Source organism: Arvicola amphibius, chromosome 3 (assembly GCF_903992535.2).
Source record: "Arvicola amphibius chromosome 3, mArvAmp1.2, whole genome shotgun sequence".
Classification (NCBI taxonomy): domain Eukaryota; kingdom Metazoa; phylum Chordata; class Mammalia; order Rodentia; family Cricetidae; genus Arvicola; species Arvicola amphibius.
The window spans coordinates 26657587-26670997 of record NC_052049.1 but is presented as its reverse complement, the minus strand read 5'-3'; the positions used below and the strand labels follow the sequence as shown (position 1 = coordinate 26670997).

General features: G+C 42.7%; 1 protein-coding gene across 2 annotated transcripts in view; it reads right to left on the bottom strand.

The window, feature by feature from the left end:
• Positions 1 to 13411, bottom strand: part of Osmr (oncostatin M receptor) — a 63302-nt gene that overhangs the window by 15380 nt on the left and 34511 nt on the right. For both annotated transcript variants that reach the window (XM_038322463.1, XM_038322464.1), the window contains exons 8-12: positions 10185 to 10327; positions 9436 to 9589; positions 4818 to 4894; positions 3347 to 3569; positions 761 to 940 (exon numbers count right to left, since the gene is read on the bottom strand). In XM_038322463.1, the coding sequence (XP_038178391.1) occupies positions 761 to 940; positions 3347 to 3569; positions 4818 to 4894; positions 9436 to 9589; positions 10185 to 10327 (777 nt within the window). The remainder of the gene's footprint in view (positions 1 to 760; positions 941 to 3346; positions 3570 to 4817; positions 4895 to 9435; positions 9590 to 10184; positions 10328 to 13411) is intronic.

Here is a 13411-nt window from a genome sequence, read left to right as displayed (position 1 = left end):
TCAGCCTGGCCTCACCTATGCACAGAGAAGCGGTGCAGAAGCAGCCAGACTCACAGCCGACTCCAACATTTGACATTTGACATAGAAAGTCCTTACAGTATTTACCTGCTGCCCTCCCATTAAAACTCAGAATCTGGAAAGCCTGGCTTTCCCTTCCTTTCTTCCTCTTTCCCCTGTAGCCCTGTGGTCTGGCTGCAAAGTTCTTGAGCCCCTGAATCTTGCAGGTGCCTCCACCACTTTCTGGAACTAGACTGTTTCCACATCAGCCCTTCAGCCTAATAGATGGAACACACCTGCACCTCCTGCTTACGCCACTCACTGGAGCCCTTTTGACCTCCCTAAAAGAGCAGGTATCTTCAAGCTGCAGATTTGGTAAGGGAGGTGAACGTTCATGCTTAAAGGCTTCTTGAAACTAAAAGCTGATACTTTGGTTCCATCAACTTTGTACCCTAAACATGGCCCGAGTAAATGCTGTTCTCTGCATCTGTGGAAACTTCCTGCACATAGTTCCAATGTCCCTCTAATTTAGAGGAAGAAATTATTAAAATCTGTACTTTGGGCCTACATTTTCATAATCTGCTGCAGTAGATTTTCCATCCAACGGTCAGAACCTATTCTCATGACATCTAACCTCCAAGCAACCACTCTGGATCTGTCATTTCAAATTGTTAGCCTAGCACACATATCTATAGGTTAGAACAGAAGTCTGAGTTTAACTGGCTGCAAGGGGGATATGCAAGGAGGAGGGCTGAGTTCTCACCTGAGGTGATGGTGGTGCTCGTGGTATTGGGACCTAGCTTCTTCCACTGCAAGTCACAGTGTCGGTCCCGGGAATGTGCACACCAGTCCACAACATAGCCTAAAGTGTCTCCAGATGAGGGCTCCCACGAAATATGGAATCCATCCTTTGTACCTTTAATTCTTTTTTCACGGACCTCTTCTGTAGAGAAATAGAATAATACTTCTTATTCCGTTCACTGGATTTCTTTGACAATTTCCAAGGAAGAAAATAAACAAGCACTTGCAATGTTTTTTTTTTTATATATAGTTTTGGTTTAAAATGTCTCATAAAGGCTTCCGTACCTAAAACTTTGGTCCCCAGATTCTGGCACTCTCTGGAAGCAGAGAAACATTTCAGATGTTGACTGTGGAAGATGGAAGTTAGATTACTGGGCATGCTAGAAGAGGAGATGTTGGCACTCTGGTTCTGTCCTCTCTTTGCTTCCAGGGCACCTTGGGGTGAGCTGCTTTTGCTCTACCAGAAGCTAACAACTGTGAAATTCATCCTCCCCACAACCCAAAAGCACCAAGCTAACCAACCACGATATCCCTCTCTACAACTATGAACTTGAACCAACTTTATCTTCATAAAAGTTGTTTCCCTCAGGTACTTTGTCCTAACCACAGGAGGTGGACTTAGTATCTCAGGAGTGAGAGCCTCTAACACAGGATAGAGGGCAGGTGTTCCTCATGATCTCCATTCTTCAAAACACGTTTGCAGCTTCAAGGACACAGCGAGTTAGTGTTAGGACCCTATGTTTGGAATGTCTGCTCTAAATGGTTCATTTGTAATGTATTTGTGTGGTTCATCTTCAAAGGTGCCTCCAGCAAGCTCAGGCACAACTACAATGAACAGAAAACACTGGAACATTGCTGATAGCTGGCTGAAGACAGACCTCCCTGCTACCAGCCAAACAAAAAGCATAGAGCCCAAATTACTAAGAACCAAGCTTTCCTGATACATTTTAAATGAACAGTATGTAAAACATCCAGATGAATCCAGTACAGGTTTTGTTTGCAAAATGACAGAGGGAAAAGTAAGACCCGGATGGACGTGTAGGGTCGCATTCTCCTGATTGCTCAGCCAAAGAGAAGACTTGTATTAGGGTTACAAAAACTGTTTTGCGGGCTCCATCAATGGCCGTTCTGGGTTCACACCCAGATTTGTCAAGTCCTGAAATAAACTGCCTTGTTCCCACCATTCTGAGTTTTCAGTGCTCTTCTTACCAAGTATTTTTCTCACGTTTATGAATAAGCAAAGGGAAAATGTCCTTTGCGGTGTGAGACGGATTGGTTTCTTTGATGGAGGAAGGTGAGGAAGCCATGTGGGTCAACGTCGACTGGGAGCCGACACCCCGAGGAACCCATCTCAATGACCTTCACCTTGTGCCCAGAGCTGTGCACCCCGCCGGGCGGGGGCTCCTGCTATGTAACAATGTTGTGGCCCAGAAAGATGAACAGCACCTAAGTTTCGTGCCAATGCTAACTAGTCATTAAGGACTGCCAGGTGACACAGGATGCCCAGAGAATCTGAACTGCAGACTTTAGTGGGATTCTGTGAAAATGGTAAAATTTTTCAGCCTCTGGGCCAAAGTGTGACCCTACTCCCGAGCAATAGAACTGACTTCACACGGGACAGTTCTCTTTAAAATTAAGACACCTTCTGATCTGGTTCACTTAGCTTAAATTTAAACTGAATCAGAATGGAACCACACAATCTTTCATGGCCTCACCAGCCCGGCACCTTTAACAGCAAGAACTGAAGGATGGCACTGTTGCAAGGTACGTGAATGACCTCAGCGTGTCGATTCCTTTTGCCTTTTGTCCACATGCGCTCTGTATCACAGCAGGGGACTGGGATTTACTATGCCAGGATTTTTCTGTGGCTTGGTCAAGAAGGACATTGATGTCATTCTTGGGTTTAGATGTGAGATCACTTCCCATTGGCTCATTCTTCGGTTGGCTGAGAGATTGGCAGCTGATCATCTGTTCCTATTCTACAAACTTGGCCAAATTCCAGTGTCTCATGGAAGAGTACATCCACTCTCCTTAGGATGTCCAAGGGCTCCTTTGTCCCACCATCGTTCTCCCTCAACGTAGTCTCACTATGTAGGACAGGCTGGCCTCAAACTCATGAACCTCCTGCCTCAGCTTCCCGAGTGTTGTGAATACAGGCATGCTCTATCAGCATGGCAGTTACGTAAACTCTTTATAGATGACAACAGTGGAAGATATTTGTTAACACGCAGAAAATATGGTGCAAATCCCTATAGTCACAAATCCCTGGGTACTGTCTTGGCTCTCAGAGAAGACTGCTGTGGGATTTACACAAATGAATTTTAGATCATCTCTCAAGTGCTCAGAAGCATCCAGGGAGAGAGTGGGCTGGGTCACTGTGAAGACACCGTCACATTTCAACCTGTGGTTACACCCAGCTCCAAAGGAAGTGCCTCACTGCACATGGTTGCCTCAAGTTATGGTTTTATTTATTTAGTATGTCACTACTTGGAAATATCTCCAATATTTTCCTTGAGAATGGAAGCCAAGTTGACCAATGCCGACTCACCGTGTCCAGAATCATTAGAAAGGATCATCACTGACTCAGGCGACGTACCCACGCTGTTGTTGGCCGTGATGTGAATCTTGTAAGAACTCAGGTCAAGGCTCAGTTGTGTGCCAAGGGCTGGTGCCCGGACAGGGTAGAGCTTTGACTCAGTTGGTCTGTCTTGATTTTCTACAACTATATTATAGAATACGATTTTGCCATTGGCCTGTGATTTTAATAGTGGCTGAAAAAAATGATAATCCTTTTAAAATGAGCTTCACTCTGAAATTACTCTATAATTACTTTTTCATATCTTCCATCCATCAGCTGCCCGATCCACATATACCTAAGAACATATCAACTCATACACATGCCTATGTGTGCACACACGTGCACAGACACATATTAGTACATTCACACATATAAAGATATTAGAACAAATGCAGTTCACACATTTAAACAGAGACATTGTCTCAACACCAAGCTTAGAATCAGGCATTTCAATCTAACTAAAGAAAATAGAGACAAAAATCATTTAGAGATGACATTAAAAATTTATAGTATGTCCAGATAGCAGGGACTGAGTCAAAAGAAGAGGGATATAGACTCCTTAAATCTGGAGGAAATAAAATTTGGAAGTCACCTTAGAGAAGACGCAGTAGTGGAACCAGCACCCAGGGTCCTTGTAAGAAGAGCCTGCATCCTGGCCTCCCTGTACCTAGTCTTTTCTCACCCTGACCCCTGCCACCTACCATACACTCCCTCTTTTAGAAGATACTCATGGTTACAGAGAAGTCCTTGCCCTTACAGTCCCAGGCCAGCATCTGTCAGTGGTTCCTGAGGTCTGCTTTCCCCGGGACAGTCTGTGTCCTGCTCTGTGTACCCCAGATCTCAGATAAAGCTGCAACTGTCCCCTTGGGGTATGGAGAGAACTGAGACGTAGGCTTAGCAGAGTCACACCTGTATATGCAGAAGCCTGGAAAACTATGCCCAACTCAAGGGCAGAAGAAAAGCTGAAGGGGTTGTGACAAGGGACCATCTGTCTCCTATCGCCATGTTTTGGTACGAGACACTGAGGATCCCAGAGCCCTGAAAGCAAAGCTGAACTTCCAGGTTGTCATGAGGTATATTGGGCCAGGCAGAAGGATAATGTTGATATTCCATTATAAATCAATAGCTCGACTTGAAACTTTGGTATTTACATACAATTAGGAGTAGGGTATGTGACTCTAGGCATAGTTTCTTGTCTTGAATCTTGCAAAAGTTATGGTGGGCCTGAGTTGGACAAACAGAAAAGGTTCTAGCCATCAGAATCAACCATCAGCTGTGAGATGGATTCAGCAAAACTGTAGCCTCAGCACTAGGACGCAGGTATGGAGGAGGTCCTTCTACCTGATGACCAGCCCCGTGAGACTGACATCACCGTTTCTTCCGGCTGGGGTTACACTGCCATGCAGTGGCCGCAAATAGCCCCTGAAGCTGCACACCTTACCTTCCAGAATAAGGTCACATCATGACTTCCATTCTCTGACCGAACGTGTCTCCACGCATCAGGAGCCTGTGAGGGAGCTGAAATTAACCGAAGAAAAGTCCCGGGTCATATTCATGCCATGCTTCCCCTGTTCTTTTAACACAGTGGTTCTCAACCTTCCAAGTGCTACGCAAGCCCCTGTGGGGGTTTTGACCCACACGTTGAGAGCTGCTCTTCTAAGACATGGCCATTATCTGTCTTCCATGGGGCTTGCTAGCCAACCCTCTCCCTTTCTGTGACTTCTGCCCATGGGTCCACAGCCATACTGCACACTAAGCACTCATGGGGTGGGCTTTAAATATTCTGTCTATATTCATTGCACACGATACCATGATACATTGAGAACATTTCCGTGTAAGTTTATAGTAGGTGCTTTAAAACCAAAGGTCAATTGTGCTTGGATAAAATTCCAAACTTGAAACTTACAAGTCAGCCCCAGAGCATCTGGAAGCCACCAAAGAATTTTCATTGTCACGTGCAAGGCTGAGACAGAGACACACTGACCTAGGTCCCTGGGGACAGAAAGCCCAGGGGTTCTCGCTGGCTTTCAGGATCTTCTGCAGCTGCCCCTGACTGGAGTCACAAGATGGAAATGCTTCTTTGTTCCCTCTGCTTCCTGATCCTGCCAACTGTCTCCTGTGGACACACAGGGAACCTGATGCCCGGTCCCCAAGTCATGGTGCCATGTACTGCTTCCAAGAGTCCACTTTATGGTCTCTCTGCAAATAAACTGGAAGATGGAATCACAGCAGCCAGGTCTTGGCTCATCTGACTTTGAAACCCTAGCATCAGGCTCTGGGCCTGGGCCTTAGGGTGAGCTCTAGAAACACTGTTTGAAGAGTGAGCAGTGGACTAGAAGCCCAGAAAGCCATCTGCTCAAATGTCGCAGTCTCTTCTCTCTATACTTCATCCAGAAATTTACGTAAACTGAGAGTTGATTTGCACTGCATCTGTGCTTAATCCATTGATTTTAGAAGAAGGAATCACACTCTTTTCATATCTATCTATCTATCTATCTATCTATCTATCTATCTATCTATCTATCTATCATCTATCCATCTTCTATGTATTTATCTTCAATCTGTCTTCTATCATCTATCTATCTATCTATCTATCTATCTATCTATCTATCTATCTATCTATCTATCTATCTATCATCTATCATCTATCTGTATATTTTTTTTCAGTGCTAGAGATTGAATCCAGGTCCTTGAGCATCCTAGGCAAGAGTTATACTACTGAGTTATACTCCCCCAGTCAGCTGAACCAGTGTCTTAACCCAAGAGCACTCTGGGTACCTCCGTTTAAAACTATTTGGGGGTAAATGCATAGAAAGATAATTAGGTGCCGTGCCCACTCCAACTATTTTACATACATTTGCTCATCTGATTTCCTGTACTGTAGGCATTCTTTAGGTATTCTTATTGACTCCATTCTCCCAATAAGGGAAATGAGGGTCAGAGAGACTATACTAACTGCTCAAAATCTGCAGAAATGAGGGTGAAGCCACTGGAACTTGACTGACAGGTTCTCAGCCAAGCCATTATTAAGGAAACTGATGGTCAATTTCAGGCTTAAGTCGCAGGCCTGAGTTCAACAAAGATGTTCATAAGCATTATGTCTTTATGATAGAAAATAATAATACCAATGTGATTAACTTTAAACCTTTAACTAAATGCATCTTTCATTGTTGCCTTTTACTTTAGAAAAGGGATGGAAGTGCTACCAAGATGGCTATGTAGTTTTTAGTTCCCAATTCATTTTGCTTGATAACGTGTGTCACACTGTGTATTCTACAAAGAACCAAAATTTCCATCATGTTTTTGTGGCCATACTTGGACATGTATGGGAGAACTGACCAATAATCAAAGAGAACGTGGAGGCTTCCTCCACTACAAGGGCTGCCAGGAATACTGCTGAGAGCAGATATTAGCCCTTGGCATCTTTTTTAGCTCATTCATGGAGACTCACAGGTATGGGTGGCTCCGTTCTCCAGTGAGGCCCTAAAGGCACAACTCATACTCAAATGCATTCTCAAGACATCTCTACAATTAGCCTGTGAATGGGCTGGAATCCAATCAGCTGAGTCAGGAAGGAAAACTACAGCTACTCTCATTGAATGTCAACTTTTTCAAGGAAATTCTTCCTCAACCTTTTGTCTATTTGTAACATGATTGTGTTATATCAATTGTCATACATTCATAAAATTTAACAAAATGAAGCTGTTTCATCTTTTTAAATTATGTTCTTTATTTTTGTGTTTGAGAGGACAGTGATGTGATGCAAAATATCTCTATGAAAGAAGGACCATAATGGGACACAAAACACAAAAATCTATCTCTGTTAGAAAACTATGGTTGATTGCAATCAGCAATCAGGCCATTGTTTCATTTGGTTCCTGATACTTCATATAAAACTTCAAGGTAAGAACTCTTTTATTTAGACAAAAGGGGGGAGGTGCTGTGGGAACTCCTTCATCCAATAGCCTTTAGACACTGGTCCATTTTTGGCATGGTCACATGTTCTATTTATACAGATGTAAAAGTGTACACGGTCCCTTGGCTGCTGGATTTGGTTTCTGTACCCGCTCATGCAGAGAACTGCTGACCTGTGAGTCTACCCCTAAATAAAGAAATCTTTAGTATACTCCATTTTGAGCTAGTGTAGGCCTATTTTATTATAGTCAACAACACATGTGTCTTTAAACCACTGGTGCAGATTCAACTTTCTAAACAAACAACTTGAGAAATTTAAAACTTAATTGAAACTGTAGACACAACCTTGGACTCCAAGCTCCACCTGAAATCTTGAACTGGCTGTAAATCATTACTCAAAAAAAAAAAAAAAAAAAGAGTGCAGCTTGGTACTGCTGTGTATTTAAATGCAATTCAGTTTCTAACATGCTGCCATGCATGCTATTTCACATTATGTAAATCCACGTAAGCCCTGAGCTAAGAGGACTAAGTAGCTATAGAGTCACTGTTAGATTCATCTCATTCTTTGAAAAAATTCATTACTTATTTGTGTTGTGCATATGTGTCTGTGTGTATATGTATAGGCTCTAGTGTCTTGACACCGTATGGACAGAGGAAAATATGGTGGAGCTGGTTCTCTTCTATCTTCTGGGTCCCAGGGACCAAACTCGGGGTTGAGACTGGAGGAAAGCGAAGTCAGACTTGGTGGCAAGAACGTTTACCCACGGAAGCATCTTCTCTCATCCTCAGTTCATTTTCTCACCCTTCAAAGCGGGCAGACATCTTTTAGGATTGACTGAAGTATAATCCAAAGACAGTCTACCTTTGGCTGTTTTCTCTTTACACAAATTTGAATTATAACACTGGAGAAAATTTAGAAGAATGTAAAGCAGGCTGGCAGTATTAAAATAAAAGTTATTTAATAATTTAACAACTGAGGTAAATACCCACAACAGCTTTCTTGGGCAGGCTGCACCCACTCCCCAAAATGACCAGATCATTGGTGGGGTGTGAGGTAGGACGCAACCACAGGATGGAAGTGGGAGGCTGATCCAACCATGGCTGCCTCATGTACCGAGTTTGATATCTGAAATCAGTTTTTCTCCTTTAAAATGGTCCTCTAGACCGAAACGCCCCTGCTTACACACAGATAACAAGAAGGGACAAAACATACACAAACAATCTTTGCTTTGACATTAACCTAGCTAGGGGTCGAACCCACAAGATATCGAGGGTATAATGAATGACCCAACCTAGGGAGAGCGAGAGGCAGGATGCAGGGCCTCTCTGCAGTGCTGGAGCTCCAGAGCCAGGCTGCTGGAGTGAGTCCCAGTGGCACCACTCACTCTGCCTCTCTGCCTTAGTGTCCTACAGAACGTGAGGATCAGAACGGTTCCTGTATGCGAAACAAGGATTGCAGTGTGTGGCGAACAATCACAGGTGATCTGCTGATTCCTTATCGTGTGTCTGCTGTTCATTAACACTATAAACATAGCCAATGCCCTTCAGTCCTGGGGCACGAGTTGCCTCATCGAGAGAATGGATGACAGCCATGATTTATTATCTTAAATTGGAAAGGTCCGAGAGGTAGGCCAGGCCATTTCGTCTCTTGACACCCACTTAAGTCCTGGGACATAGCTCTTTGGAGAATAGCTAGGTGTACTCAGGACTGAAGAAAACTTAACTACCAAAGACAATTGGAGAGGACCCCAGTGTAACGGGATGAATCACTTACTAAAGAAGATGACTGTCCCAAAGACGGTGGCATTCTCAAGGACCGTCTGATGCTGTGTGATATGAGGTCAGTGCTTTCCGAGACACTGACACATCCTTCTGTCCCCTGTCCTGAGTCAAAGATCCATATTCAAATCCAATGTGAGCCCAGCAATAGAAAAGAAACTACTTGAGAAAGCGCACACTAGAAATAACGTTGTTATCAAATGCCTTTGCTCCTTAGGCATTGAATCTAGTTTCAGAGTATGACTTTCCCTTTCTTTCAATACTTTGCTCTCAGCATTCGGTACAAATGAAAGCGCTGAATGAAGTCGACCCAAGCATATCGTGAGATTTAGTCTGTGAGTTCAATGCCAGGGAGCCCCACGTACCAGCCTCGGGTGTGCTGAACTCCTTTTGAGCCCAGTCACTCCATTTCCAGAAGTGGTTGGCATCCGCACAGCGTACACGAGTCTTGTACTCTGTGTCCGGCTCCAGATCACTGAAGAGGTAGTTCCCACTCACGTGGACAGAAACATTGTGTGCCTGCATCAAGAAGACAAGGGAAAAATAAAAGCTATGGGTGCATTTGTGTTGCAAAGCCAAATCAGAAGGGTGGCGTCTCTGCTTTGGAGCAAGACTGGGTCTTCTTCAAGGTGAAGGCTTTTTTTCCCATTTCAGGACCCCTTTCAACAAATAATCCACACTATGAACTAATGTTGAAATAAAGGCCTGACTGATTATCTTATTTTTAGGTTGCTCTTTTCCGCCTTGGGTAAGGTTTTGTAATGTAGCCCTAGCTAGCGTGGAACTCACTGTATACATTAGGCTGGCATCCAACTTGTAGCAATCCTCCTGCCTCTGTCTCTCAAATGCTAAGATTACAGGTGTGCCCAGCATGTTTGGCCTGAAGTAAGACATGTTTGTTTGTATTTTGGTTGTTCTCACAGATAGAGTCTCATTATGTAAACTAAAGCTGGCTTCAAACTTGTGATCTCCCAGTTAGCCTTCTGAATGCTAGGATTACAGGTGTGTGACACCCAAGGTTAAAAACAAAAACAAAAAAAATAGCTTATTTGGCCTCTGTCTGTTTAGGTACATCAAGAATTTTTTAAAACAGGAAACAAAGGAATGTTCTTACATGTATCACTTCTCTTTCGTGCTGGAGTTCAAGCTGACACAGGAGCGTGTAGTTGTCCCCACGGGGGTACACCTTCCAGGTCATGTTGGCTTCTGTAGCACTTAGCGTTTCAAGGGTGACATCACGGGGAGGCTTTTGATGAACTGTTAAGAGAAAAAGGAACAAAAAAAGAGAATTCAAGCAAATCCAAACCAGAGTTCAGTAAGTAGGCAATTCATTTCATCTCTTGTTTGGTCACCAGTACTTTTTGTTTATGATTAAGAAAATAGAAACAATGCTGGGCTTGCTGACAGAATGTAGTGTGTCCAGTATGCAATCCTTTTCACTTACTAATGGCTTTATGTATTTTATAATGTAGCAGACACGGAGGTAACATACAAAATATAACTATGCATAGACTCTTAAAATTAAATATGATCAGTAAGGTTACGGAAGAAGAGTCAAAACTTAAAGAAGACAGCCAATGGAGGAAGGTTACAATGCAACCTAACTCTAACTAAAATAATATTAACAGTGTCAGTGAAACAACCCTAAACAATCCAATCTATAAAACATCCCAGAGTGATATCACCAATTGCCAAGGGAAAAGTTCATCAACAGATGTCGCCAGTGACCTATAGGATACAACCGCTACACGAGTTTGAAATTGGTCCATGAGCCAGAGCCACACAGCTGAAGTGCATAGATGGAGAACAGTTCTCAGCAGAGATACTGAAACTAATAAGGGGGGAAGTAAGAAGGAAAAGTGTGCAGAATGAAAGGTAAACTAGATAGTTACTGCAGAAAGGAAATAAAGAATTAATTTAAAGTTTTAGAGCTGGAAAGTACAGTATGGAAGTTGCAGTTACGGTTACAAGGTCTGTCCCTGCCTTCCTTTCTTACTATATGAGGATGGGGGTGGGGACTGAGGCTGGGGCTGAAAACTGCCCTGATGGTCTATTTGCCACAGGGAAGAGTGATTAAGCACAGTTCTCTGGGGTTTTCCAGTCTCTTATCCTCAGATTTCTCTCACTTTAGGATTTGAGCTGACAAGGTTGGGGTTGTTCTTTCATCCTTCCCCTGACCCTGATGTCCCAATAACACAGGAGATGCTAGGAGACAAATTCAAGTTCATGTGCTGAAGTAATGAGACAGCTGTGCCTCCTAACTTGTCCACAGAACGTCAACAAGGTGACTTGCAAAGCAAAGTAGCAGTGGTATTAGAACAATCAGACGAAGACCTTTAAATGATCACAAGAAACTCCAGGAAAATCTTACGATTAGTATGCAGAACATATAGTAATTTTAGATGCAAACCTGATTTTAAAATCCTCAAGATATATAAAGCAAAGGTTTATAGAAACACAGTGAGAAATCAAACAATAATATGCAATGGAGGACTGGTCAGCCAACTCAAGGACATACAGGTCTGAAGGACACAGCTAACACCTTGAGCTAGCAGATACACTGTCCCAGTGTTTCATCAGCTCCACCCCTAGATTATGTTCCCCAAGGTCTCAGGAGACAGGTGCGTCTATCCACAGACAGCCAGGTTGAATCCCCTCAGCCCAAGCTTGGAAAGTTTAACGAGCACGCATGGCACAGGCACCCATGATTAGAATGCGGTTCTGTTCGAAATTAAGATCCAAAACTGTCTTCTATTTGGGAATTTTGAAACCCAAATAATTGTTGGATTGGTTTATGGATGAAGTTGGGAGCATCCTAAGTTCACAGTGAAAGCATTAAGATGTCAAGAGTTTCTGGATTGTTGTGGGTGTCCCTAAGTGACTTTTCATTGGGGGTCTATGGTCTCACATATCTTATTTGTGGAATGGGCAGAAAATAAAAGGAGAAGCGGACTAAGTTTAAGGAGGCAGAGGAAACTGGGTTATGAAACAGAGTGAAAAATCAGCAACATGGAAAGGATGCCATCATGAGCAGGGCACATTAAAAGCCAAAAGTTGGTTTTAAAGATAGCCAAGATAATTGAACTTTTACCAAAATTGGTTAGTGAGCACAAAGACACTCACAAACTTAGAAAGAGTCACAGGAGTGAATATGCATGACAGCTTCTTAAGCAACTAGGAGGTAAAAGGAATGATCTTCTAAAGCAAGAAGATCTCAAGATAAAGTGGCAGTTTTACAAAATGCCGGACTGGTTACAGGTTTTTAAATGTGCAAGGCGTGTACATGAGAAAAATTTAAAGCTTTATGAGCAAAGGTCTAAACTAATATAAAAATTACCATGCTCCGTGCATTGGAAGGCTTAGTATCACAAAGTGACTGATTTGTCCAATTTACAGTTGTAGATTCAATGTAAATCCAAAAATATCAGAAGAGGTTTTCCTGGAATTTGATAAGCGAGTGCCAGGGTTTGTATAGATAACAGCTAGAATGACAACAACCCACCCGGCAAAGGGCAACAAGAGTCTTAGCATCGTCAGACCCACTGCAACTGAAATCCACGAAATTAGAGGGGGTATTAGTGGAGAAATAGACCAACAGCCCAGTTGCACTAGGACCCTAGGACTCCAATACACTGTCCTAACAGGAAGAGTTGCCCTGTTAAATCAGCAGGGAAATAAGAGCTACTCATTGAATGGGAATGAACAAATGGTTCTTTTAGAACCAAAAAACCCTCAATGTTACATCCCAACTTTATTTGACAGATAAAAATAGAGATTTAAGTTTAAAGACACTTTAAAACTCTGTAAAAAAAATTATGAATGACTGTATTTCTGACTTTGACCTTGGAATGAGAAAGGACTTCTTTAAAGGATTTTGGTACACTTCTCTGTGTTAAAACTGAGATCTTTCATTGTCAACAGGCATGCATGAAATTAAGAACCACAAACTGGGTGACGATATTGGCAACACAGGAGCCAACAACAAAGGATCTGCATTAAGAATGTATGAAAAACTCTCACCAGTGGAAAACCATAACAACCCATAAAAGAATGAACAAACAACAGGGCCAAGCAAATCATGAAAGAGAACATGGATATGTTTCCAGAAGAGATATTTAATTTGTAGCCACCAAGAAATACCATTTTATGCCCAGTTCAATAAAAAAGTGATCCATCAGCTTGAGGGAGAATAAGTAAACCCATAGAATGAGAATGCAGCTGGGGAAACTGATTTGAAACAAGGTTAGAGAGGTAAGCATTCAGGAAGACTATGTCTCTAACAATTCCATTCTTAGATACATACTAAAACAGAAGGACATGTGTATTGACACATGGAAAATG